We start from the raw sequence: 27,399 nt of genomic DNA on the forward strand, positions 1-27,399 counted from the left end.
GAAGTAAAGGCAACATCATCTGTAGCTGCTTCATTCCAGGGAAATGCCATCTCGGAGCCCTGGTGCCTGCAGCTGCCTCTTGTGGCTTTGGGGCCCACTCAGATCTCAGCTCAAGGGCTTAAGGTGATCATTGCAGCAATCAGCAAGGGAGAGAGCCTCGAAAAACCACCCAGCTGCGCTGCTGTTACTGCTGCTTGTGCTCCCGTGGCGTCCCCACCGCCACCCAGACTGGTCCTGGCTGCGAGGCACTGGGTGTGCCTGGGAACGGGGATCTCCCCACCCCGAGTAAACCAGGCAGCAGCACCAGAACGCTGCTGATGGAGAGCAGGGGAGTGATTTGCCCCCTGCTCGTGTGACAGGCCCAGGCGTGAGAGGAGAGTGTGAGCTCTCAGTAAAAGGGATGGTCCTGCTCTGGTCCAGAGGAGCTGGATTTGCCATCAGAATTACCAGAGCTCTGGGAGAGGCAGGGCCAGGCCTCCCTGGGGGCCAGCTCCTGCACCTCAGCCTGGGCTAAACACTAAGGGACAATTCTTGGTACCTCGTGTAGGTCTGACAAACTTTGTTCTGAGCAGCTCTCACCTAGAGCTCCCCAGGAAGGAATCTGTTATTCCTGTTTGCCACTCGGATGTCAGTAAAGAAATGCCCGAGGGCAGCTTGGCAATCCCCGAAGGCAAAGAGAGACAGGCTAGGAGCCCACGGCCCACCCGCGATCCCCAGCTGTCCCACAGCTCCTCCCCACACACGCTGCTGGCTGTTTTTGCGGGGCAGCAGCCCCAACAGGTGGGAAAGGACCCTCTCCGGGCTGCGTCTCGCTGGCAGCTCAGCCCAGCGGGGCCTGACGCCTTGCGTAATTTAGCAATAATTACCCACTCCTTCTTTTTTTAGACAAACACCCTAACTGTTGTACATGGGAAGGGGGAAAAAAAAAAAAAAAAAAGGCGAGTATTAAGAGAAATCAAACGCCTTGTTACGCAGAGGGGGAGCGAGAGCTGCTCGCACCAGCTGACGATGCTCGCTCCCCGGCAGCGCGGCTCCGGCAGATGCGCGGGTGCCTCTCGGCGCGCCCCCCCGCCGCCGCTCAGCCCCGGGGGTGCGGGGGAGGCCGGCCCCTGCGCGGGGAGGCAGGAGCCGCCGCCGGCCCCTCCCCGCCGCGGACCGGAGAAGAGATGCCCAACTTTGCGGTGCGCGGCGGGCGGCGCGGAGCGCGGGGCCGCGCGGGCGGCGGCGGGGCCGGAGCGCGGCGCAGCGGGCAGCGGGGGGGCCCCGTCGCCGCCCCCGGCCCGGCCCCGCGCTGAGCCCCGCTCGGCCGCCGCCGCCCCCCGGGGCCGCTGCTCGCCTCGCAGAGATGCCCCGGACGGTGCTGCTGCTCTGCCTGGCCCTCGGGCCGGTCCTGCGCGCCAGGTGAGTCCCCCCCCCCACCCCCGCCGAGCGGGACGCCCCCTCCCCGCCTCAGTTTACCCGTCGGGGCAGTGGGAGGGAAGGGGGTTGGAGTCGCAGCGCCTCTCGCCACGCTCGCCCGCCCGGCTCCAGCGGGGATTTGTCACCTCCGTGCCCCCGGCCGTGACTTCCAGCGGGTCCGGGTCCACCTGTGCAGCCCGGGCTCCCGCTCCGCATGCCGAATGGAGAGCACATCCCGGTTTCCCCCCCGCTGGCTAATCCTGCCGGGGGCCGAGCCCCTTTGGGGGTGCCCGGAGCAGGACCGGAGCGAGCTGGGCACCTCCGGGGAGCTCCATCCACCACCGGGGCATTCCCACGTGGAGTCGGGCTGGGTGGGAAGGAGCTTGCCTCCCCTTCCTCGCACTCCCTCCCGGGGCCCCCGAAGCCCCCGCCGGGTGTGCCGCCTGGCAGCGGGAGGGCAGCGCGGGCTCCTGCCCTGCCCTGCTCTACAGGTTGGCCGCAGGTCGCGGCTCGGGGAGCCCGGTGCCAGCCCGGTGCCCCCAGCGCGCTGGGCGAGGAGGAAAGCGGAGGCAGGGGCGGGCAGGTGGCAGTGCTCTCCCAGGGCCAGCCGTTCGTAGCGCTTTTCTGTAAACAGCGATGAAAGGGCCCACGCACAAGGGGGTTTCAAGTTTCTTTTTCCTTTTTTTTTTTTTCTCTTTTTTTCTTTTCTTTTTTTTTTTTTTTTTTTTACAATTCCTAGCCCTGCTGATGAGTTTAATGGCTAGATGGGGAAAGAACATGTTGTCAGCAGATTGTTACCCCCAGGGCTTGGGGAAAGAGGGATTTTACTGGCTGAAGCTAATTGGCAGAATAAGCCGCCTTAAAGCCGATCAAATCCCATTACAGATGCAGTCAGGGACAGGGAGCATGAATCCTGCTACTAATGGTCTGCCCTGCCAGTGCTTCCCGACCCCGGGGATGGGCACAAAGTCCGTCCCTGCCATGGTCCTGCGTGGCTTGGCCTTCCCAGGCTCGAGGAGCAAGAGCTGCCCCACTGCTCGTGCCCTGACACCCAGCCTCTGCCGTGCCCTGACACAAAACCTCCCGGGAGGAGATCCGTGCAGGTGCCAGGGGGCATTGGAGGGCTGAGGGGGGATGGATCCGTGCTGGTCCCGGTTCCTGTGCCCCACCGTCCTTGCAGTGCATTGCCACGAGCCCTGCGTTTCCAGAGGGTGAGTTGTGAGCTGCAGGATCACACGGCGGAGTAATTAAATCATGTATTCACATACCCTTGAGCGGGAATGTTCACCCCACAGCTGGCCCAGCCTCTCTTCTGCCCAGTGCCTCAAGCCTGCCTCTACCCTGCTTTGCCAGGAGCAGTGGCTGTAGAAGTTAGGGGGTGGGCATGATGGAGTGGGAGAGGAATCCTGTCAGAGGAGAAAAAAGAGCAAGTTATATCAGGGACTTGCTCTGCATTTGCTGCATTTTTCCAGGGTGCAGTTGTGGAGGGTGACTCTCGTCTTCGCTGTTCCTCATGGTGGGTGCTGTGGTGAGGAGCTCTGTGAACAGAGCTGTGTATGCGAGCTCTTCTCCTGGTACAAGCAGCATGACCCTTCCCCTGGCACTGGAGCAGGCTGGATGCTTTTTGCCAGGTGATTCAGCACTCCCCAGAGGGTGCCCCCAGCACAGAGGATCATTCACCAGCCTTTCCCAGGGCACTGCCTCGGCTGGGACCAGGGCAGCCAACTCTGAGCCCTGAAGGCAGGATCCCTGCACAGCATCACACCAGGTGCTGGGCTTGGCAGGTGGTTCAAACTGCACAGATTGGACCACCGGGGCTTTATGGAGTGTGTTGTCAGAGGTAGGAAGAGATGTGAGATGGGTAGGGGGCAGTTAGACCCCCCCATCCTTAAATCTTCTGCCTGCTTCTAATTCAGAGTCATCTGCCTCAACACCTCTGTGCCTACAACCCTAGGAGGCATTGGGATGGGTGAGTAAGGACACATTAGCATGTGGTAATTAGAATTGACCACAGTGCTTTTCAACCAAGGGAAATGTTGCTGTTGCATTTTGCTGCTCTCTTTTTCTCGGGAGCAGGGAAAGCTTTCAGCTGTGTTTGCAGCAGGGCTGGATGCAGCCCGGGGATCTGCATCTGTGCCGGGAGGTTTCTGCCTCAGGGCCACCACCAGCAGTGAATAACAGTGGGTGTGCAGCCCAGCCAAGCACCGCCAGCTGCCCCAGCAGGCAGGGAGCAGAAGTTTCTTCAAGGGCTCGTGGCTCTTGTTGTTCTTCCCTCCTCCTGCCAAGGGAACTCCTTGGCAGACAGCTTGGGCACAGGGGGCACCAGGCACCAGGCATCAGCTCTTCAGGTGACTTTCCCCAGCAGTGTGTGTTTGGAAGCCTCAGCCAAACAGGTGTCTGCTTGAGTAGGAGGGAATCAGGGAGCTGAGGCTCTGTCCTGCTGTAATGCCACGGGCTGCCCAGGGAGAATTGTCCAACCTCATCCATACGTGTGATCACATCCGAAAGGACACCTCCCTGCCGTGCCAGCCTCCGGCTCGGGGCACCAGCAGGAGCTGCCATGGCCCCAGCTCCTCTGTCAGGGCCAGGGATTTCCTTGCAATGCCCCCAGTTCTGCCCTGCTGTCACCCCCCCTGCCCACCTCCTGCCCACACTGTGGCTGTGTCCCAGCCCCCTGGCCCTGCTCTGAGGAGGATGTTCTGGCGTCTCAACGTGCAGAGGTGAGGAAACACGGCTCTGCCTTTCCCCCTGGCTGCACAGAGACAGATGAGAACTGGCTGTCCCCTGTCACCAAGCCAGCTGCTTTGTGCCTGGAGACGGAGCTGCCAGGCCAGCCAGTGTTCACAGCACGTTGGGGATCTCTGCAGGCCTGCAGTGTGACATTTCCATTAGCAGCTGGAGGGGGGATGCACGTGTCACCTTAACACCTCTTCTCTGTCATAGATCTTGGCCTCTTCCCTTCTCACTTTAAAGTGAGGCCACCAGGAAGAGAAACCAGGGAGGAGGTAGTGGCTTGCATAGGGTGGCATGAGAGTTACACTCTTGACCAGCAAGTGCTGATGTGTGTCTGTGTGTGCACAGGCACTCAGAAAAAGCATATTTTCTCCAGCAAAAGCTGGCTTGCTTATGCTAAAATGGCTTAGTATGGTTTAGTGGACTGGGATTAGCTGCATTAGCAAAAAGCGTATTTTTGGTAGTGTCCCTGCATCTGTAATAGGGATGTGACTCCCTGGAAATGCTACCCCAAGCCTTGGTGTGTTAATCAGTGACACTAAATGGGGGGAAACCAGAAGTCTGAGAGCAGGGTAAGCTCAGACAGGGTTTGCTCAGCCCCCAAAGGGATGTTTCGGTTTCTGTTGTAGCCTTACAGTTTCTCAGAGGACCAGGATTTTTGGCAGGGCAGGGCAACGTGCAAAGTTCAGTGCTGGCAGGTGACTTCAAGTAAGGTCAAGGGAACACGGAGAGAACGTTTCGGTGTAGCTGCTCCCTCTTTGCCAGAGGCAGCCTCCATCACCCAAAGCTCTGGCAGAAGGGAAAGCAGTTCGGATTGCAGTTCGGATTGCTTTCCCTCGCCCTGAGCTGCGCTGCGGGCACACGTTCCTGGCAGGAGCCGGGCCAGCCCCCGCTGTGAGCCCTGTGCCAGCCTGGGGTGGGCTGACGGTGCGGCCCGTGCCCCCTGCGGCTGCTGGCTGCCGCAGAGCTCCCTGCTCGCCCGCCCGTCGGAGCCAGCGCCGCAGCGAGAGCCCGGCGAGAGCGCTGCCTGGCGCCGCTCGGCTGGGAAGCGTCCTGCCAGCGCTGCTTAACGCTCCTTGAGCGTGGTGAGAAAGCGCAGCGCAATCAGACGGGAAACAATGCGCTGATGTAGCAGCACCTAATGCGCGGCGGCAGGCAGCCAGCTGCGCGCAGCAGCCCGGCCCTTGGCGGGGAGCACGTCCCGGCGCCCCGGAGCCGAGGAGATGCAAAGAGTTTTAAAGCGATTGTGAAAGCGAGTTTTGTCTGGGGTTTTGGAAGAGGAGCATCTGACAAATCGGCCGCAACGTGTCAATTTAATGCTTTTTCGCCCCCTCCGAGCGCCTCGGCCAGGTTGTGTGTGCCTCCCCAGGCGCTGGAGGGAGATGGGGATCTGTTAAAAACGAGAGCAGGCTCCCGGTACTAAAGTGATTTCAGCATTTATTAAAAGGAAAAGAAAGGCCTGAAGCGTGGGGCCCGTGGGCCGGGCAGGAGCGTTCCCGTCGAGGATGCTGCAGCGCCGGCGCTGGGGCTGCTCAGCGGCGGTGTAGCGATGTCCCCGATGTCCCAGCTGGAGCGGCACAGGTTCAGTGGGTCAGAAGCCCCTTTTTATCCCGTGTTTTGTCCCTTTGGATTGGTTTCTGTTTGTATCCTCCATTTGCATGAAGGTTTAAGGCTCTTGATTGGCCATTCCAGCTCTGTCCAGGCTGGCTCGTGTCGCTGGGGGTGGTGCACTTTGCTCAGGTGTTACGGTACCTGAGTACCGGATTTCTTATAACTACCCTTTAAACCCCTTCTACAATATAATAATCAAACTAACAGTACATGCTCAACGACCTATCAACTATTTTACAACAGTTTCTAACCTATTCTTAACAGATCCGTGGTGCCTGGTTGCACCTCGGAGCTGCGAGGCTCCAGCTGGGAAGTGTCAACACGGTGACAGCTCCCGCTGAGAGACCCTCCCTGTCGCTGGAGCAGGTGACACGCTGACATGGCAGACGTGGAGGGGGCTGTGCCGGCAGTGGAGCATCCTCTCCCACATATGGCTGTGGCATTCCAGGGACAGCCTTGTGGATGAGCTGCCCGCAGCGGCGGCAGGTGGTTAGAACTTCCCGGGTGACCTTGTGGACCTAATCTAATTAGACGGTTTAGGAAAACTCCTTCAGGAAAGGGAGGAGTGTGAAAGGTTTAGAGAGGGCAGGTTCGAAAGGCAGCGAGAGAAGCTGTTGCTAAGTGTCCAAAGGAGGATGGATACGAGCTTTCCTTGCCTGGCTTGGAACTGGGAGATTGGGAAGATGGGACATCCTTAAATGGGAGCTCACGCCACAGGCTGGGGAGGAAGGGTTGGTGAGTGCAGGGAATGGGTTGTGGCAGGTCTTGGCCTGGAGGCAGAGGAGTTTGCATAAGGCTTTAATTTCCAGGGATCTGTGCAGGGCAGATGGCTGGCTTCCTGGCATGCCAGACGTGCAGGATGCCTGTATGGTAGATTAGGACCTCTTTTCTCTGGAATGCATTTATTGCAAATGTCTTGCTCCCCAAAAACACTGTTTTGTCACTGTCTGTTTCCTCAGAGGAAGCCTGCTTCAGGTGTCAGCAGCAGGCAGAGTAGAGGAGGTATTTGAGGTGAACAGGCAGCTCTGGCAGCAGGAGCTGCTGGGTGGGATGAGCAGGAAGGCAGGGAAAACAGGGACTGCCTCCCACACCTCAGGGGTGCCTTCAAAGGGAGCTGAGGAGGAGGTGAAGCACTCCTGCTAGTCTTTCCCACTGGTGGCAAGGCCCCTGCATGTCTGGTGACCCTGAAGTGAGCAAAGGTGCCAGGTGCATTGTGACTTCTTGGCACTGTGGCTGAGAGGAGATCCCTGAGCTCCTCATGCTCTTCCTTTTAGCTGCACTGCATCCTCCTCCTTTGGTATCTCTGGAACACAGTTGTGCCCCGCTCCCAGGGAGTGCCAGAGAGCTGCCACAGCCACGTCCTTACCCTTTGTCTCTCCTCTCCAGGTGTGAGAGCACAGAGGAATACGATTATGATTACCTCAGCATCAATAAAACCTGGGTCCTCACGCCCAAGGCACAAGAGACTGATGCCACACAGATCCTCAACTCGCTGCTCAAGAACTATGACAACAAGCTGAGGCCTGACATTGGCAGTAAGTGTCCCCTGAAGCTCCCTGTGGCCACAAGTGGTGACCTGGCCTGGCCATATCTTGTGTTTTCCGTGCTTTGGTGCCTGCTGTAGGTGGGATTTCTGTTGTGGTAAAGCCATGCTCATCCCAGATGTTCCCCTTGTCTTCATCCCCCTGCCACTGCTCCTGGCCCTAGCTGATGGTGCCTGTTTTCTTGTCTTTCCAGTCAAGCCCACGTTCATTGATGTGGATATCTACGTGAACAGCATTGGGCCGGTGTCTGTCATCCAGATGGTGAGTGCTCGCGTGCCTGCAGGGCACGGTGTCCCCTCCCTGTGGTGTCCCCTCCCCACGGTGCCTGCAGGGCACGGTGTCCCCTCCCTGCGGTGTCCCCTCCCCAGCAGGGCTGGCCCAGCTGGGGCAGGTTGTGTCCTGCCGCCTAGACCTGGTGTGAAGGTGCTGTTGGCATGAGAGGAGGTTTCCTTTCCCTTGATGAGAGGTGCTCTGGCGGGCTGGGAGCGGGAGCTGGAGAGACCTGAGCACCATCTCTGGTGAGGAGCAAGGTTCTCAAGCAGCCTTGGTGAGCTCACAACCCTTCCACGGTGGGATGATGCTCTCTTTGGTCTCTGCTGGCAAGGGCTGGCAGACACTTCTGCCTGGTGGCTTTGCCCTCTCCTCCCTAGGAAGTGTGTGGGCACCAGGATACTTAGGGCAAGGTGGAAGCAGGGCAGCGTGTTCCAGGAGGACTGAGAGAGGTACCTGGAGATGGTTTCCATGGCAGTGTGAAACCTGGGTGCTCAGGCCTGGCCTGTGGTGCTGGGCAAGGGGAAAGCAGGAGGGCCTCAGGTCCAGTGTTTCTTTTTCATAGCGTAGCAACTTAGAGAGATGCCACCAGGACTGTGACAATTTCTCCTTATTTATGGCTTAGGACCCAGCAGGACCCAGCTGTACCAAGAGCTGTGAAAACACTTAACAGAGACACTCTTTGATCAGGAGAGGAATTGTTCGCTGTTTAATTTTCACAGGAAATTCCTTTATTATTATTATTTTCCCTGCAAAGTCATCTTTTTCCCCTTTTCTAGCAAGGAGCAAACCTGACTGCTGTCAGGTTTTGAAAGACTTCTCCAGTCCACTGGGCAGTGAGGTTGAGGGGACAAAGGGCAAGGTACAGCCAGGACAATTTGGCTTTTTTAATTTCTCCCAATGCAAAACAGAGCAGGAACAAAACCAGCCCTCTTAAACTGAAAAAAAAAACAAAACCAAAAACCAAAAACCAAAAAACCCAACCCAAAAAAACCCACCAAGTTCCCAGGATGGGCAAGTTATTTTTACTTTCCAAAGTACAACATTTCCAAGGAACAAACCCCTCTGGGGATGGAGGGATGGTACAGTAGCTGAAGTACCAGTTCCACTCCAAGGAGCATTTTGAAGCAGCCCTTCTGGCCAGCCACCACCGAGGATGTGCCCCTGGCAGCTCCTGCTCACGAGCCACCAGATGGGCACCTGCCTGGGCACTCACTCTCGCGACGAGGGCACCATCAGGAGGCCCAGCAGGGATGGCCTCAAGGCTCAGAATTTCTTTGCGTTGCTCCAGCATGCCCAGCTCGAGGAGAAGAACCACAGCCCGAGCTGTGTGGGTGTCACCCCCTGCCAGGAGCCCCTGCAGCCCATGGGGCTGTGAGGCCAAAGTGGCACAAGAGCAGCAGTGCAGGGGCTGGGTGTGCTCACCCCTGCAGGTGAGCCTGCACTAGAGCACAAGGGTCATGTTACAGCTGGCTGCTCTACCTGCTTTGCACTGCCCAAGGATGTGCCAAGAAACCCACACAAAACCCAGAGCACATCCCCATCCTTCTCTTTCCCTCTCATCCATTCCACCACCCTTTTCCAGCCCTGCTGGAAGCTCTGCTCCCCTCTCTGCCTCGGGAGCACTGCAGAGCCATGCAGGTGCTAGCAGCAGAGAGTGGTTTCTAAAATCCAGTCTGCATCCCGAGTTCATCTTTCCTCCTAAACAGGGATGCTGCTGCTAGGCTGGTTTCCTAAGAAACACAGCTTATGCCATGGTGATGGGGATGTGAGAACGTACGTCCGTCCATCCCAGGCTTTCAGGATTTTTGATCTGCTGGGCTAGCACCAGCCATAAATGGCTGCAGGTACAGGAGCTTCCAGCACATTCAGTATCTCCGGTAATTTTGGGAAAACAAGATGCCAGGCAGTGATAACAGCCCCCTCCCACTATGGGGAAAAGCTGTTGTGTGAACTCGGCCCTTACTAGAGACCAGGAAATCATGTGGCAGAGCTCAACCCATGTGTTCAGCTCTTTCTGAGAGTCAGAAGAAGCTTTTTCTCTTCGTGAAATGGGGCTCCACAAGTGCACAGGACCCCTGGGGTGGCTGGCACTCTGAACTGCCAGCATCTGCAGGGCTGTGCTGGGGAAACTCCTACCATGGGGCTGATCCACCCCTCTGCAGCCTTCCCGCCTGAGGAGGGGATTGCTCCTTGTGGGAACGGCCAGGAGCTGCTCAGGCAGGGAGGAAACTGCTCAGTGTGGACAATTTTGAGGGGTTTTATTGCATCAGTCACAACTGGCTGTGCTGTGCCTCTGAAGTGTCTTGGTGCTGCCAGTCCAGGGGTCCTCACGGGGTCCCAGAGGTCACCTGTGGTCTTGAGACTCCTCCATATGACACCTCAGGTAGACTCTCCAGGGATATCTCTATTTCCTTGTTCCCTTAGGTAACTTCCTAAGCTTGAACATGTGATGCCCTTGAACTGTGAAACCTTTTCCCATGAGATTGAGGTGATACTAAAGGTACTGAGGGCATCTAGACCCAGGTTTCAAAGCCTCAGATTTCTGCTATCTGTATCTTGTATACTTCCCCCTGCCCTTGGGAGAGGCTACATCCTGCTCCATGGCCTTCTGAAGCAAGAGGAAAGGGCAATGACAAAGCTGCCACAGTGTCACCTCTAGACTTGGCTGCTTCACCCAGTTGTTTGGTGTTTGTGTGCTTTTCCATGCTGATGAGGTGAATTAAGTCATTCTGTGGGTCGTGCCAGCCCCTGGCAGGCTGGCACCAAACACCTGATAGATGGGCTTTGCTGGGGACATGCCATTCCCACTCTGTCCCTGTTGGTACAGCTTCTCCCAGCCTGAGAAGCTCTGCCCTCTCCCAGCTGCCAGGCCCATCCCACGTGCCTCATCTTGCCTTTTTCCCATACACAACCTGAGGAAATGCACATTTCCAAGGGAAGGGAGCTAGAATTTGTCTCAGAGCTGGATGTCTCTTGAGCCCATGGTGACATTTCACCCTGGCACAGACAGAGAGGCTTGTGTAGGCTGGAAGGGCCACTGGAGGGGAAATGTCCCATTGATCTCTTTTACGTGCATTGCCATGACAGTGCCTTATGTAAATATTTCTCTCTCACACAGGCTGTGTAGAAGACACAAAAACCAAGTTCTGCTTTTAAGAGATACAGCAGCATTGCTGTGGTTGTTAGCCTGGACCACTGTGGCCTATAAATCTGCAGCTGAAGGCTACAGGATGGCCTGACATGCTGCTGGAGTAGAAGGCTCCAACTTCAGCAATCTGGTTTAAATCCTGGTCTCCTGTGATGCCCTGCTCACCCTCAAAGGGTTAATGTCTCACTGCTGTCTTCATCCTGCTGGTGCTCTGTCAGGGATTGGAAGCTGGCCTGCGTAGCCACTGCCCAGCCTCCAAATGATAAATCATGTCAGGATACAAAACTGATTCCGGTCCTTAAAAATGAATAGGTGATTTGAAAATGCCCTGTGCTGGGTGTGAATTCTGCGTCTCCCTCATCAATCACTTGTCATAAATAACATTAACATTCAGGAGTCAGCAGAAGGTGGGCAGCTTTGGAGCGGGAAGAAATGTAAAGTGATTTCCTGATACCTTCTGTACACCAGAATGGCAGTCTTGTCTCCAGTTTAGGTGGCTGAGCAGATTTTATTCTGAAAAATATTCAGAATATTCTATTCAGATTGTATTCCCTCTTTCTGAGGAAAAGGACCCTCTGTGCTCTCCAAGCAAAATGTGGCAGTGACCAGAAGCAGAGCTAGAAGATGGTTCAAGGATAGGAAGTGGGATGGGGGGAAAAGTGGGACCCGATGGTCCCACAGCTCTTTGCTCCAATCACTGCATGGACTGGGATTTCCTCCCCACCCCTGTGAATCTTTGGGTGGGATTGTGGCACTTGGCACTTCTCAGGGTGGTGGGAAGCTGTGTTTACACCATCAGGGGAAGGATGCCCTGGGCCACGAGCCCTTCCAGAGCTCTGGCTGCCACTGAGCAGTGGCCAGCAGCCCCTGGAGCCAAATGAGTTATCACCCATGGTGCTGCAGCTTCCCAAGCTGTGTCTGGAGCTGGATGCCCAGTTAGATTCCCATTAACACAGTGCTGAGGTGTCTCTGGCTTATCAGAAGCTCAGCCTGATGCAAAGACCTGCCTTCATTCCCTGAGCATGTTTGTGGGAAGAGGTGCCAGCGAGGAGACTTTGGGTTCAAATTTTTCGCTGACTGGTTGTTTGCTGGAGGGATTTGTTCCTGGTTTTGTTTTGTAATGGCTTTATTGCTATAGATTATAGCTTTAACTGGTGTCAAGGGCACCTAGAGCTCTGGATCACCTTCCTTTAGGGATGCTTAACTCTCAGGAAATGAAAGTAAAGCAGGTGCCAGCTATTGGGGCTGAATGTCTTTCAGTCCTGAGGACGTCCCTGAAGTGTCCATGAGGGACCGCATGACTGAGAGGAGGAGAAGTGCTTCTCTTCTGAGTCTGGGGATGGGGCAAGTCTTGCCCAGAGCTTCTCAGATTCCTCCCAGAGGCCAGAGCTGAATGTCCTTTTCTTCCTTTCTTACACAAAACCAGGAGTGAGGCTCAAGGAGCCAAAGACTGAGAGCATGGTCCAGACACTGTGGTAACCTCCTGGCAAAGGTGAATGGAGACATTTCAGTTACCCTTGGTTACCTGCTTCAGATGTCTGGGATCAGAGGCACTGCACTAAGGGCTGGTTTGGGTACTGAGGACTCCCCTGTTTGCTGTGTGTGAGGAAGAGATGCCCTTGTGTGCCAAATTTTGTAGCAAAACAGAATGACAGCTCTTTTGCTGGTGTTGTACACCACCTCAATCTCATTACTTAATGATAATAAAGATGGAAAGAGCAGAATTGGCCTCCATCATTCACCAGGGGCCAGGTTCTGCTGCCTCGGAAGTGCCTGTGATTTCCAGTGGGGTTTCTGAGCTCCTATCTCAATTGTTACAGCAAATTGTTTTCTTATCTCTGCCTGTGAGTGGAGGGCTGGAACCTGAAGAAGTTGATATGTCCAAATACAAGTGCTGGCCTTTCTCCCCTTGCCTCTCTAGGAAGGAGAAGCTGCACACTGTTAAATTCATAATTTATAAATAAATTCATAATGCGTTTCTACATTAGTTACCGCGCAACACACCACAAAATTGAGGATGATATTTTCCCACATCTGGAGTACTGCAGAAAGCATTTCATAGATTTGCACCTAGGGTGCATTTGTGGAGAAACTGTGAAAAAGGAGGAGGGAGGGAAGAGGGAAAAGTTTATTCGTTATCAGCTGATGAATAATTAATTTACAAACATTGTCTTGTTAAATATAAATTAAATCCTCATTTGACACACTTTATAATTTAGAAGTATAAGCCCAGCATGAATGAAGAGAACCCCCCACTGACTCCTTTCATGTAAATCCCGAGGAGGCAGGGAGGGAGGCTTGGCTTTCAAAGTTAAAGCTGACAAGGGCTGGTGCTTAGGAAAGGGGCTGATGCGACAGAGAGAGCTTGGGGACCTCGGGCACTTCATCTTGGCTCGTGGGAAGCTGGCTGAGCGGGCCAGGGAGGCAGTGGGTGTCTGCAGAGCCCTTCTCCCAGGCTGCTGCACACTGGGGGCTGCGGGTGGCTGAGCTCTGGATCGCAATCCCCGCCTTATCAGAGAGAGCAGCGAGGCAGCGGCTGCTTGGGAGCGGCTGAGCTCCCCCAGCAGCAGGAGCAGAGACCCCCCGAGAGGCTCTACAGGAGCTAAGCCACCCTTGCAGAGAGCCTGGGGCAGCTGGAGGCTGAGGAAGCTGAGCCACATCCCAAAAAGTGCTCTGTTAAAGCAGCTCGTGTGACAGCCCTGGGTGACAGCCCCGCTGTCCCGCTGCAAGGCTTGGGTTAATTCCTTCCTTTCTCCCTAAAAGACAGGGAAACCAAGATCAGTAATAATTGTCTGGCCCTGAGGAACACTTAAGTCTTGATTATACTTAGCTTTGGCTGCTTTGGAATAAGTAGGAAGGAAATGAATTGAAAATGGCACGCTGTTTAAAATGCTCGACTGTGTTGCTCTGGAGCACAAGATAAGCCTATAGGTAAAGGAAATTTGCTACCTCCCCCCTCCTTCCCTGATAATAATAGGTTCCAGCAGTTGCACAGCACTTCTCAACTGAAAGGACTTAAAAATCCTTCACAAATCATCTGTCTGGGAGGCAATAGCCCAAATGCACCCACTTTAGGGTGGATTGCAGTGCCGAAAGCACACTGCAGTGCTCTGCCGAGGACTGCACGCTCTCCTCGGCCTGCCCGGCGTGCAGGAGAGCTGGCCACCAGCATAAACCCGGCGGGTTCTGCAGGACACACTCATGGGCTAGGCTGGGCTTTGGTCCCTGATAACGATGTGGATCACAGAAATTTAAAGTGTTGGGAAGTGGTATTGTTCACTAACAGCCCCAGTGCTTTTTCTGGCTGTTATTTTCCGTGCCTGAGTGATGGCTCAGAGCTGGTGCCGCATTTATTGCGTCTTCACAAATCCTCGTGTGCTTGGAGAGTGCTCACATCTCCTGATTCCTTGATGTTCAGGAGCAGTCACTGTCCCCCTTGCTGGTGTTCACACAGCAGTGAGGTCAGGTACAGAAGGGCAGCAGCTCTCCTGAAAAGTTTGTCTTTCCCTACAAACCCTCCCCTCCCTGGCCACTGAGAAATGACACCAACCACGTGTGACTTGTGGGACAGACCATGGGCTGCAGCAAAAGGTCTAATGAAATAAATAAGTTGCTCCCATCCTAAACATATCCCAAGAGCTTCCAGAATTGTCAAAGTTTGCTTCCAAAACGGAAAAGAGCTGATTTATTCACTATGAATAATTCAGCCAGCTCCTTTTATTATCCAGAACATACACTAATCCCCTCCAGATATTTTCGGTGTGACATCCATGTTGGTATTTTATTTACAGGCTGTGCAGAAAACTCAAGGAGTCTGTTATCAGGGAAAACGAGTGAAAAGCTGGAGGTTTGCATCTGAAATTTGGAGCTAAATAAAACATGAAAATCTGGACAGTGGCCTCCTGGGGGCAGGGAAGGAGCTTTTCCTCGGAGGCATTTCTGGAGAGTAAAGCCCTAAAGTTAATTAACATCTGTGCTCGCAGCCTGGTGCTAAATGGGGAATGTGGCTGTACTTAAAGGTTTCTTAAACTGCAGCATCAGTGCTGGCACACAGGTGCCTCCCGCAGCCACAGTCGGGGCAGCCTCTGGCCCTCGGGCAGCACGGGATAAATCAACATCCATAATGAAGTAATCGGCTCCTGTAAATTCCTTCACGGATCCCATTTCCGCCCTTCTGCTGGCAGGAATGACTCAATCTCTCATTCATTTCGTGCCAGCCTTTGGAGAAAACTCGAATTTCTTCAGCTGGGCTGAATGCAGAAGGGATTTGCTGGCCCTGAAGCTTTGCAGGCAGCCTGGGAAGGATGCACCAGTGGGTGCTTCCCAAGGAGCTGCTGTGCTCGCTGTACCTGACCCGAGAGCATTAATTCCTCACCCTTACCCACAGAAAACCTTTCCTACAGTCTGGGGTCACAGCAGCTGCACCCAGTCCCCCTTCCCAGATGTTTCTGCCAGCAGTGGGGCTTCCTGCTTGTTAGAGGGCCACAGGGACACTTTTCCAGTGACCAGGGGAGTGTCCTTGCGGGGGTCTGGCCCAGGCTGGAGGGATGTCCCTGCCCTGGCCACCCTGGCTGCTGGCTCTCAGCTTGGCAGGGCATTAAAAGAGGCTCTGCTGCGATGCAGAGGCTGCATTGCTGCATGGTGGGCACACACCTTTGCCCACTGCACTGGAGGGGGTGCAAAGCGCTGGTTGCACCTCAGTCACCCAAAGGAGCTGCCCTGCAGATCCCCAGGCTGTGCTCATGGAGCGGGCAGGAGGCCTGTGTGTGTGATCCAGCTACTGATCTGTGCTCTGACCCTCATTAAATTGATTCTTCCAAGTCAAAGGGAGAGCGCTGCTGTGTCAAATTTGAAAGATACATAGACTGAGCTGTACCAATAGTTGTCACTCAGTGGGCTGAATGATTTTTAAGGTGGAGTTGATTTATGTGAACTGAAGGCCTTAGATGTCTCTGCAGGAGAGGATGGGATATTTCAGGTGGTGAGAATCAAGCCCAGGAGCTGGTCAGAGGCCAGGGTTTGAGGCCAAGGTTTCTGGTCTAGGGCAAACAGCAGCATCACAGGAGAGATAGGCTCATTCTCCCCTTCCACTTGGGACAAATAGCCAGAATTCTTCAGCACTTCCCAGGAGAAATGGGTTCAGGGACAATCAAAACATTTACATTTAGTTTCATCAGATTGTTTTGATTTGCTCTTCATATGGTGATAAATTCTGTCCTGCATAAGTAAAGCAAGAAAATGAGTATTTGGAAATAAACGTCAAAGTGAAGTGCATCAACTAGATAAGGGTAAAACGAAATATTTTGTTAGTTTACTGAAGAAGAAGAAGGTTTTGAATGAAATTATAACGTTGAGGTAATTCATTTTGGGGTTTGACAATTTTAATTTATTTTGAGCAAAACACCTTTTTTTTTTTTTCCAGTATAAATCAGTTCTATTTATTTCCTGCATTCCCAGATGAAGCCATCCTACCATTTCCCTTAAAAGGCTGTTGTGAAATCTGCCTGCTATAAATGTGTCACAAAATGGAGACCATTTCTCAGAATTCAGTGGTTGTGGGTGACCACAATCAATATGCTTCGAGGACCTCTTCATGCCTCAGTGCTAAAAGCAGAATATTCCAATTATTGCATCCCATCTCCATGCACAGGAAGGGTTTAATTGCCCGTGGTACAAAGTGGAAGCGAGAAGCCAGCGTGAGAAGCCTTCCTGGGGCTTTGCTTCTCCTCACATCTTTTCAAATTGCCTTGGTGTCTCTGTGGCTCCAGCTTGCTGAGATATGGTCAGGGAGCGGGCAGGTGGACACTGCAGCCATTTCACACCAGCGCCGCTGACTGCCCCACCAACCCCAGCTGCCAGCTTTCCAAAGCCCCAGAGGGATCCTGCTGGCTGCTTGGGGCACTGTGGGTGGGGGAATAAAGGGGCATGATGGCTGGAGACCCTGGCATAAGCCTTGTGTGTCCATCTCCACTCCAGAGAACTTCATGGTGAGGATTTGTGTGTTTGTTCCCTGACCTGCAGTTGGAATTTCTGTGTTTGTTCCCTGACCAGGAATGGCTCCAACCATCTGATCAGCTTTGTTCAACAGGGGTATTGCAGGTGGTGGTAAAGGCTCCCCCCAGGCAGATGCCCGTGGGAGGTGTGAACCAAAACACTCGGGAGCGTGGGTGGGGGAACACCTTGTCTCCATGTGGCTGGGAACAGGGGAGGTCAGAGTGGGGATTCTCCAAATGCTGGAAGCTTTGTTTCTGACAGTTCCCCTCAATCAGCTTCTCTCTCCCTCCAAATTTGCCACCTGTGATGCCTGCCACAGCAGACTGTGGCCTTTAGTCTGTCATTCTCCTCCACGGTCACCCAGAGCCACCTCAGTAGTGTTGTAAAGGCAAGGAGAGGAAGCAGAGCAGCAGGGTAGAGTGGGAGAAGCTTCAGGGAGCTGGGTTGGTTGTTCCTACAGCCATAGGGGTGAAGTTAAGATGATAAGTGGGTGATCCTCATTTGGTTCTTGAAAAGAAAAGCTGAAGGCAGAGATACCTGTAACATTCAGGATAAACCATTTCCTTCCATGACCTGGCATGTCCAGGGATTGCAGCCTCAGTCTCTCACATGACTCTGTACCTTGTGAGAAGGCACAATGGACCTCTCTCACAATGGTTCCTCTCTCTGGATCAGCAAGATGAAAATACCTCGCTGTTGCTGCTCTCACAAAAAGCCAAAGCCAAGTCCAGGTGCTGGAATTGGTTAGGGTCAGTTAAAGATGTGCTGTCCAGCTCCTCGGAACTTTGGACTAAGCCAAAGACCCCAAATTGTTCAGTTTCTTTCTGTGTATAATTCTGGGATAGACAAGATCTGCCAGAATATTTCTTACACCGCTGTGTAGAAAACAGAGCCTTTATATTTTTCACCACTTCCCAAAGATATTCTAAAGTCATCGAGGGGAGCTGGGGAAGGTCAAGTGGTTGAGTCTCAAAGGAGGCATCTACAGCAGACAGAGATTGTACAAAACAGTTTGGAGCTGGAAAAAAGGCTGGGAATATCGATCCCTCGTTTCTGATGAGAGTGGTTTGCACCCACCAGGTGCCATGGGAAGTGAGCAGCCCTCAGGAGCAGAGCTCAGCGGGTCCTGCTTGCCCAGGGCTGGTGACCTGACTGCCAAATGGCCACCCCACTTGGCCCCAAGTGTGGATTTGTGCCTGGAGAGGGGCACAGCTGGCCTGGTAACCCTTCTGCAACTGCACTCCCGCTGCTTTGCCTTCCCAGTACCCAACAGGGGAGGCAGAGAGAAATTGTTCTTTTTTTGTAACCTGATTAGTTTCTCCCAGCTGCTTTCCACAGCCTGGTGCTCCCTTGAAATCTCATTAGGGCTGGGCTGTGATTGTGTGGTGGCTTGAAAAGAAGAACTGCAAAAGGAAAAACAAAATGAGGCAGAGAGAAGGAATATCAAGGAACTGGCAGGGCAGGAAGAGAGAGGTGGTAAGCACAGCGAGGGGGCATGAGAGACAACATGAAACAGATTTCCTTGAAAGAGTTGGTGAAGCAGGGTATACTGTTCCTATCTCCTTCACCTGGGGCCAGGAGAGAACAGGGTCAGGAGTGAGGATCTCTGCAGAGGGCACAAACTGCTCCCCTTTTGTGAAAGCAGAACTTTCTCAGATGTTTTGAATGTCCTTTTTCACCTTGAGGGTGAGATTTAGACAGGGATTTATACAGGTGGTTTTTCTCCTGGCCAGTGCAGGCATTTCCATAGCATGGGTGGCATCCCAGGGACGTGGGTGCACTGTGCTTTCTCAGCCCAGGTCTGGGCTCTGCTGGATCCTCCACCCTCTCAACATGCTGCCAGCAGAGGTGGTTTGCCAGAGCTCAGTGCTTGCTGGCAGTGAGTGGTTCTCACAGAGCAGGGCTGCAGCAGCTGCTCCCCCAGTCCTGGGCAGTACTGCACTGCCCATCCCAGAGTTTCGTTTCAGTCACAGTGGGTGGCACGGGAATGGGAAATGCAGTTAAAGAAATTCCAGCTTCTCATCTGAATCTTGTCAAGCTGTTCTGGGGGAGCAATCGCAGGGAGTTAATTGTATGCAGTGAGAAGGTTTGTTTTCCAGCCCTTCCCAAGGAAATTTCCGTTTGTCTCCTCAAACACCCCGTGAGCCAGAAGGACAGATGAGCAACAGCCCCTGCCCGAAGTGCAAAATATTCTCCTCCAGTTATCCTATGTGCTTCCATCCTCACCTCTTCTCTTTCCCCACCTGCTTTCTTCTTCTGCACAAAGTTCCTTTGACATTGTAGGGAGCATTTAGCAGTGAGGTGTGACATGAAGACAAGACTTTGGACAAATCTGGCTTTGCTCTGCCCAGATATTTTGCAGAGACTGTGGAAACTGGGCTACATCTTTATTTGCATCAGAAGGTGCTTCCACGTGACTTTGCACCCAAAGCAGGTCTTCTCCTGAGAGTGGAGGAAAAAAATTCAATTTAAAAGGAGGTGGCTCCTTCCCTGAGGTGCTTTGCATAATATTTCAGTGTTCAGTACCTTCCCCTTTAATCAATTCTGCCCCATCTGCATAGAGCATCCCATGTCCACATCTCTGCCTTCTCAGTAATAACCTCATCAGGGACAGTGCAGACAGACCTGTGCTTCTGCAGAGCAGAGTCTGGCTGATGTCATGTCTCGCCTCAAGGACTTTCCTCAGTCCTCTGGGTAATGGCTGCTAACAGATGCTAAAACACACACTTGTAGGTCTTGTGCCCCTGGGGCTCACAGGGAGAGGCTCCCCATGCCAGCCTGTGTTCCCATGGAAAGAGGAATGGGCACCCTGGGGCTGCCTGGGAGGAGATAACAGCACTGCAGGGCAGGAAGGGATGGCACGAGGGAACATCTCTGAAGAAAGGATTTGGGGTGGTTGGCTGTCAGGAGTGTAAAACCTGCTCTTAGATGTCCCCACCTGCACATCCATGGCAGCAGGAAGGAGCAGAGGTGCAGGGAGCAGGCAGATGGGGCTCTCAGAAGGCAGCACAGTTTTGAAAGCCCTGTCCAGTTCCCATCTGCCAGCTCCAGGGGTGAGCAAGCCGTGACTGGGGGAGTTTGCATTTGACAGAGCAGCATTTATAGCATGACTTGTTTGACAGCTCCTGGCATGAGCGCAGGACATGGAGATGGTTTTTAATAGCACGTTTGTATTATAAAAAGAACTCTGTTTCAACTGAGATTCCCTGGACAGAGGCGAAAGACATTCAGGCAAGGACAGCACTGCCGGTGTTGCTGCAGAAGTGAAACAGATGGGAAGTTCAGTGTGTCACCTTGAAAACAGAGATCATCACAGCTCTGCTCCTGCTGTCCTTGAGAGCTCCCCTAGCCACTCCAGCACCATGTCTGGAAATCTCTCTGGGGTCCGATTTCAAGGGAAGAGGACCTTGGAGGTGGAATTAAACTTATATTCTCATTGTTTTGGTCGTTGTGTTGGAGAGACAGATCTCACCCAGAGCAGGGCCATGGAGGTGGCCACAAGTGAGGTGTCCCACGCTACTAATGGGAGAACTGGGAGAAGCCTGGCACTGCCCAGCCAGTCCCTGAAGTGTCAGTGTTGGGCACAGCACGTGCTGTTGGTACCTGTCCCCTCTGCTGGCTGCCCTCAGAGTGCTCACACACGTCATGCTCAGGAGCACATTCCTGCCCACCAGCTGTGGGGACAAGAACGGGTGCATTCAGATGTCAAGATTATTCTAAAATACAGTTCTGTTATTTGGGTTATTTATTTAGTCTTGAAGGCATCTCCAGACTTTTTACTATTGTTGAAAGTGTTGAATATTGTTGAATACTGTTGAATCCCATCTCCCTGAGGTGTGGAGACACATGTGTGGTGCAACCCAGGATTTGTCTGAGATGTTTGCAGGCTGGGAGGGTGTGTGGGGTGTCCTGGAGAGGAAAATGCTCACCTGGGCAGGGCTGGACATGGTGAGCACAGAGTGTCCTACCAGCCCTTGAAAAAAACCCACCCCATTCCTGGGCCTCCTGCAAGAAAGAACTTCTGAGAATTTCCTGAATTGCAGCATCCCTAAGAGTTTGCCTGTGACATTTGCTTTGCTTGGCTGTGTGATTGACAGCGTGGCCACCTCACATTCACGTCAGAGCACCTGAAATGCTGTCCCTGCTTCCCAGGAAAGCAGCCTGCTTTATTGGACTGCAGCGAGGGATTTGCTTGGAGGTGAAGAGGGAAGGGAGCTCTGTGAGTAAAAACAAATATCAGAACAATGAAAGCTAGAAAGTGACTGTCTAGGAGATTAATCTCTCAGCCCCACTGTCATTTAGGGTTTTTCACAGGGTATTCTGAGTTGGAAGAGACTAAACTATCTCTCCAGCAGAGGAAAATTGAGGAAGGTGTTTCCAGGTCTCTGAGCCCTCTGTTCAGAGGTTTTCTTGTTGCTGTTGAATACAAGTGAAGTTGCAAAAAACACATTTAAATACTTCATTTTATCCTAATTAAGGAGGCCATCTACAACATGTTTGTCTCATGGCTTTGCTCCTCTCTTTGGCATTTAGCAGAAAGCTGAGCTCTTAACACATAAAAAGCAGCTCATAAATGGAACAGAGGAACCACAGGGTCCCAGCCCCTCTGATTCCCACTAATTACACTCTTGAGAGGGGTCAGCTGAACTGAACACACAAACTTGCTAAAAGCCATTTGGAAAGGATGCTTTGGCAGAGCCCAGCTGTGTTTATTTGGTGTGTAAGGTAACCTGAAAACACACACTGTTTGTTTCAAATCTTGTCATGCAAACCCTGTGAGTTGAAGCTGTTGTTCTGAAACTCAGTAGCCCTAAATTACATTTGCTCTGAACCCAGGGTGGAACTTGGTCCAGAGCAGAGTTCCTAAAGCCAAATCTGCCTGGAAATATGGGCTCATTCCCCATGTGTGAGGGCAGAGCAGCAGAGATAACCCCAGGAGCAGAGATAACCCCAGGAGCAGACCTCAGGGCAGCACACGAGGGCATCCAGCTCTCCTGTGCTGGGGACAGGCTGATTTCTGAACAAGTCTCTTCTCTTTTGGAGTGAAAATGTTTGGGGTTTTCTTAGAAATTAATTTTCACACAGAAAGGTCATAGCTTTTGAAAACTGAAAGGCTTTGAGAGCACAATAAAATCTTTTTGTTGTTATTGTTTTCTTCCAATATGAAATACCCCCATCAGCTCCCCATCCTTTTATTTCTCAAAAATGTTCTTTTACAGAACACCATTCTTTCCTTTAATTGTTTTCAGGTCATGCCATTCTCTGGAACTGTGTTTCCACCAGCATCTGTGCTGCCCACATGAGGAAAACCAGGGCTGATCAGGGGTGTGCTGCAGTGCCAGGTGCTGACAGTGCCCAAGGGCCAGCAGGGACACGCTGAAAGGCTGGGTTGGAGCACACTCAGCCAGCAGAGGACACGCTGCAGGGCATCCCTTAGCACAGGATAAACTCATGTGACAGTATTTAGGGCAGGCAGCCCTCTGGGTTTGCCTCATGGGGACTTTGATTTATTATTTCATGACTGAAATTTGATGTAATATTGCATGTGTGCCAACATGTGTGTGCTACCCCACGTGTGATCCAAATGGTGTGGCCAAACTGTTAAAGCAATTCCTCCTTCCTTCGTTAGCTCCTTCTGTTAAAACCACTAAAAATGCTTGTGCCTTCACAGAGGAGTTAACAACCTCCATGTGCTGCACAGCAGATGGTACAGTAATGGTGGAGGCGTATTTTACAATAACCCTTTTCCACATGGGGAAATCGAGGCATTGAGAAGCCTCTTTCTGATGGCTGAGTGTCAGGGGCAGAGAAAAACTACAGGGGTGCAGGAGATGGAGAAACAGTGCCCTGAGTTTTAGGGGCTGAGCTCATCCTGCCAAACTCCAGCTGCTCGGCTTTGATCAGTGGACTCTCCCAAGGTCAGGAAGAGCAAGAGGTATTTCCAGAACACAACCTGGACTGCTTCATGTTGAGATCCCCCTCCAGCAGTCCCTACCCCCCTCTAAAAGCTATAGGAAACTCATGGCCAAGCACCTCCTGTTTTAATCACCTTGGCAGATGCCTACAGCTAAGCGGGATCTCAATAACACCCAGAGAGGGGTCTGAGCACCATCCCACAGCTGATCAGTGCAGAGCCCCAGCCATGCAAGGTTCCTCAGCATCACTGGGGGGTTCCTGGTGGGAATTGGTGCTGAATTCTTCAGGAGCTGCTGTGGTTTAACCCCAGTGGGCAGCTCAGCCACACAGCTGCTCACTCACTCGGCAGCATGGGGGAGGAAGTTGGAAGGGTAAAAGTCCTCCCAAAGGCCAGAACACTTTTGTATAAATCTTGCCTCAGATAATTCTGAAAGAAAATATATTTGTAAATGCCAGAATTTCCCAATGGGCTCCCTACAGAGAGGCAAGGGAGCCAGCTCAGCTCCTAAGTTCTGCCTCGTGAGTAGCTGTGCTAATAATAGCCACTGAAATGAGATCAAACCACAGGACAGTGACAATAACAGCTCAGATTTTTTACAAGAGCTGAATGACTTGTGCACCACACCTTTTGCAAAGGCTGGCTATGAATGGCACAAGAGGAGCTCTTTAATGCTGATCCCTCCTGAAAATCTGGGCTTGACAATAGATGCTAAGCCCCTGGGATAGCTGACCCTCCACTCTTCCAGAGTGTTAGCATTGATTATCCCAGACTTGAGTGCTGAACTTTAAGGCGGGATACAACTGAGCAGCCAGCCCAGAAGTGAGATGTCACCAGTGACTCCAGTGGGGAGTTAAACACTGATAGTGACATCAAACATTAATTCATTACTGCAGTTTAGGTTGCTTTCTCCTATACCAGAGATATTACTTAGGAGGAGCTATGTAAACTCACATGAACTCAAACGGGGTGTGCAGTGATGGGGGAAAATATGTCAAATATTGTGCTATTTTGGCCCAAACGCTGCACCAATGCTACTTTTATTTCACATTTTTACATGTCTCCATCACCACATACCCTATATCCGAGCAGTACCTGGTGTGATCCAGCACATTCAGGTGCTGGGATAGGCTCTCCCAGCCCCCTGGGTCTGGGCAGTGGCCATGCCTGTGCACTTGGCTGTGAGGGCTGCTGCTGTCCTTAACTCTGTGTCTGCTCATGTCTGCTTTGAATGAACTGTGGAGGCAAAGCCACCCCTCTGAACGTGCTGCACCTGTCCCCATTCTCCCCCCTTGGACATCCATTAGGACCCTGTCCCTGTCACCTTTGCTCATCCTCGTGTCTAACCAGGGTGGAGCCTCAGCCCGGAGAGTGACTCGGCTGCCTGATGGCAAAGCTCTTCCCTCACCGTGTCATTCCTGTGCGAGGGACATGCTGGGGACCCATCGCTCCTCTCTGCTGGCTGCCAGGGGAGGAGGATGGAGCGAGGCCCGTGCTGTGCCCTGCCCTGCCTGCCCCTCGCAGGACACGCTGTCCGGGGGAGTGCTGCAGCTATTTCAGCAGCGCGGTGAAGAGCCGGCTCTGAACCAGCAGCGAGGGCAGCGCGGGGAGGATGTGCTGCAGTCATAAAAATTCCACCGAGATAAATCAATAGAGGGAGGAGGAGAGTGAGAGGGAGGGATGGCAAAGTCAGACTTTCTTCATCTCTGCACACAAAAGAGAGGGAGGCAGTGGGGGTCGTTTGGGTTCAACAGGAGTGAAAGGGACCAAAAGTCACGTCAGGAGCTACCAGGAGCAGGTGACTGATGGTAGCATGCACTGGTGGAGCTGGATCTGGGGTCTGGTTCAGACAGCTGCTGAGTGCCAGACTTGTTCCTGCATGGCATTAATTAGCACCTTCTCAGGCAGGCTGAAAAAGAGTTTAAGGAGCAAACTGAGTTGCAGCAGTGAGCAGCAGAGTGGTGGGCTAATGGTGTGGGCTACTGCCAGTCCAATCCAGGCAGGAGCTGCCTCTCAGATCTGCCAATTATCCATGAGCTAGGACACACTCTCTTACCAAAACTGGAGGTCCTTATTATGGTGGAAAATCTCTTTTCTGTCAGTGAAAGACTCGGGATTTTTAACTGGTTTCACCCAGAGCACCATGCAGCCCCAGCTTTCTTTTCTAATCTCCAGCAAGGGGTATTCACCCAAGGAGCCAGAGTGCTCTGAGCTTTCAGATGAACCCTTTTCAGTCCTGTAGCAAGAGGTGGATTGCCACTAGATTTATGCACAGCACTAGTATTGGTCTCTGTACAAATGAGGAGTGTGGAAAAGGGCTGGGCTATACCCCAATAAAAACAGAAAGAGCTGTCTGCTTGCCTTCTCTGCTAAGCTGGGGAGCAGCTTTCCCTGCCTGTGATTGAAAGGTGGAGCTGAACTTCCAGCTGGATTCAGCCAACGTCCACACTGCCCCTTCATGCCTGTGCTTAAAAGGAGTATTGAGTTGTCTGCCAAGAGGAAGCCCAAGGTCTTGTTTGTATGGTCCTGGTTTCCCAGGCAAGGGCCAGGCTCAGCCCAGCAGTAAACACAGAGTCTTTGGCTCTTGCTGAGTGTGCCATGGATGTCCTGGCTGTGAGCTACTGGTGAGCCTGGAAAGGTGTCAGAGGCCACCAACATCTGCTCCCAGACCGAGAAAAGAAATGTTCTGTCTGTGCCTGCCTGCAGACCAGAGGAACAGGCTCTGCTTGGCCTGAATCCCTCTCAGAACATCCCATTCTTCCCTGTCCTTCCCAGGAATACACCATTGACATCTTCTTTGCCCAGACGTGGTACGACCGGCGCCTGCGGTTCAACAGCACCCTGAAGGCTCTGACACTGAACACCAACATGGTGAGCCGCATCTGGATCCCCGACACCTTCTTCAGGAACTCCAAACGGGCTGATTCCCACTGGATAACCACTCCCAACCAGCTCCTCCGCATCTGGAATGATGGAAAAGTGCTCTACACTCTCAGGTACATCCAGCAGGTTCTGCTGAGGGGAGGGAACAAAGAGATGGTCAAGTGGTTCCCTAAACTAAAATCCTTTAAATGTTGTCTTGGTCAGTCCAGCTGTTTTATTCTGTTAATAAGCATCTGGTTCTTTGTTCCCATAACTTCTCACTTTCATAAGCGGATCTGAAAAGTTGTCTAAACAGAAGGGCTTTTCGAAAGTGAAATTTACATGTTTTTCCTCACCTTGAAAATATCCAAACATGTATTTTTGGTTTGGAACGTTCCTGCAAACAGACTGATCTTCAGCAAATTAGTTCTCAAGGAAGTGAGAATGCCTTTGTCACATTTAGGTGTTGGAATTTAACCATCTTCACCAGCTCAAAATCTCTTTTTCTCTCTCCCCCTGTCTCAGGCTGACAATCGAGGCTGAATGTCTGCTCCAGCTGCAGAATTTCCCAATGGACACTCACTCCTGCCCTTTGGTTTTTTCCAGTTGTGAGTACACATATTTTAAAGATAGCTTTAGGAGGTAAGCAGAGAAACCTCAGTGGAGGTTTCTTTTCTGGGGAAGCCACCCTCCCTTTTGGCTACATTTTTTCACCTAATTTCTATGGCACCCTTCCTGACCCATTACCCTTCATGGCCTGAAGCCTCTCCCACTCCTGGGCTAGCAGAGATCGTCAGGAACAGATTCACAACATCTCTGAGTTTCTCCTTAATTTGGGTGAATGGTTGGAGGAGATTATTTCACTGATCTTCTGGGCACTCCAGACAGAACATTGCGAATTGCACCCATCCTGCCTTGCATCTTCCCCCTTCTCCCAGTCTCTGAGTGAGGTCTGGAAATGTTCTGCTCCAAAGGAAGGTTACTCAGACCTCCCCTCTCAGTCACTACTCATCCAGACTCTTCAGCAAAGAGGGCTTCTGATGTTATCACATCTCCTCTGGTAATTTTGCAGGAAGCCTTTCTGCACCAAGAGATCCCTGTCCTCGTGCGTGGGTGGGAAATCTGACTTAATCATCTGAGCTCGGGTTCTCCTGCTTCCCCTGCCACTGAAGAGATGCAGCTCAGAGCTCTGAGGTGCTTCAGGAGGAGGCAGCGTGCTGGGGAGATCTCATCCCTTCATCTCCCACCACCCCTCATCTTTGCTAATTAGTGGCGGTGCATGCCGTACATGCTTGATAATTAGAAACACACTGTTAGTTAGCTGCCAAGCTCTTACTCCATCCTCCTCCAAGGGACTTTCTCTCAGGTCCCAGCTTCACAACAGGGTTGTTTCTTTATCAACAAAGCCAGAGGCAGGAGAAGCAGCCTGCAGGGCCAGGTTTTCTTCTCCATGGAGAGTGCACCCCTTCTTTTCCATAGATCAGCTCCCAGGGCACGAGGCACAGGGAGCACACAGAGCAGCCAGAGCCATGCTGGCAGCTTTGTATTCCCGGTGCACTCATGGCTGGGATGGCACTCATGAGGCACCAGCTGCCCCAGGGAACTAAAACCCTTAAAGATTTCAGGCTGGTTGAGTCACAGAATTGCAGAAGAGTCGAGGCTGGAAGGGGCCTTTGGAGATCTTCTAGAACAGTCCCACTGGCAGGCAGTGTCACCTAGAGCATGTTACTCAGGAATGCAGCCAGGTGGGGTTTGAATCCAGAGTTTTGACTCCAGAATCATGGGAGGGAGACTCCACAACCTCCCTGGGCAGACTGTTCCATTGATCTGCCACCCTCAAATGAGTTCTTCCTCAAACCAGCGGAGTCCTCTTGGACCAACCCACATCTCATTCCCAGCAGTGCAGTCCTTAGAAAGGCTCT

The 27,399-nt window shown here is 52.6% G+C and overlaps 1 protein-coding gene across 1 annotated transcript in view; it reads left to right on the top strand.

The window, feature by feature from the left end:
- The first annotated feature begins 1,068 nt into the window (after positions 1 to 1,068).
- Positions 1,069 to 27,399, top strand: part of LOC119695076 (gamma-aminobutyric acid receptor subunit gamma-4) — a 37,490-nt gene continuing 11,159 nt past the window's right edge. The window contains exons 1-5 of the mRNA XM_038122918.1: positions 1,069 to 1,401; positions 7,129 to 7,277; positions 7,480 to 7,547; positions 25,391 to 25,611; positions 26,003 to 26,085. Of these exons, the coding sequence (XP_037978846.1) occupies positions 1,346 to 1,401; positions 7,129 to 7,277; positions 7,480 to 7,547; positions 25,391 to 25,611; positions 26,003 to 26,085 (577 nt within the window). The 5' untranslated portion in view covers positions 1,069 to 1,345. The remainder of the gene's footprint in view (positions 1,402 to 7,128; positions 7,278 to 7,479; positions 7,548 to 25,390; positions 25,612 to 26,002; positions 26,086 to 27,399) is intronic.

This window comes from Motacilla alba, chromosome 4A (genome assembly GCF_015832195.1).
Source record: "Motacilla alba alba isolate MOTALB_02 chromosome 4A, Motacilla_alba_V1.0_pri, whole genome shotgun sequence".
Lineage (NCBI taxonomy): Eukaryota > Metazoa > Chordata > Aves > Passeriformes > Motacillidae > Motacilla > Motacilla alba.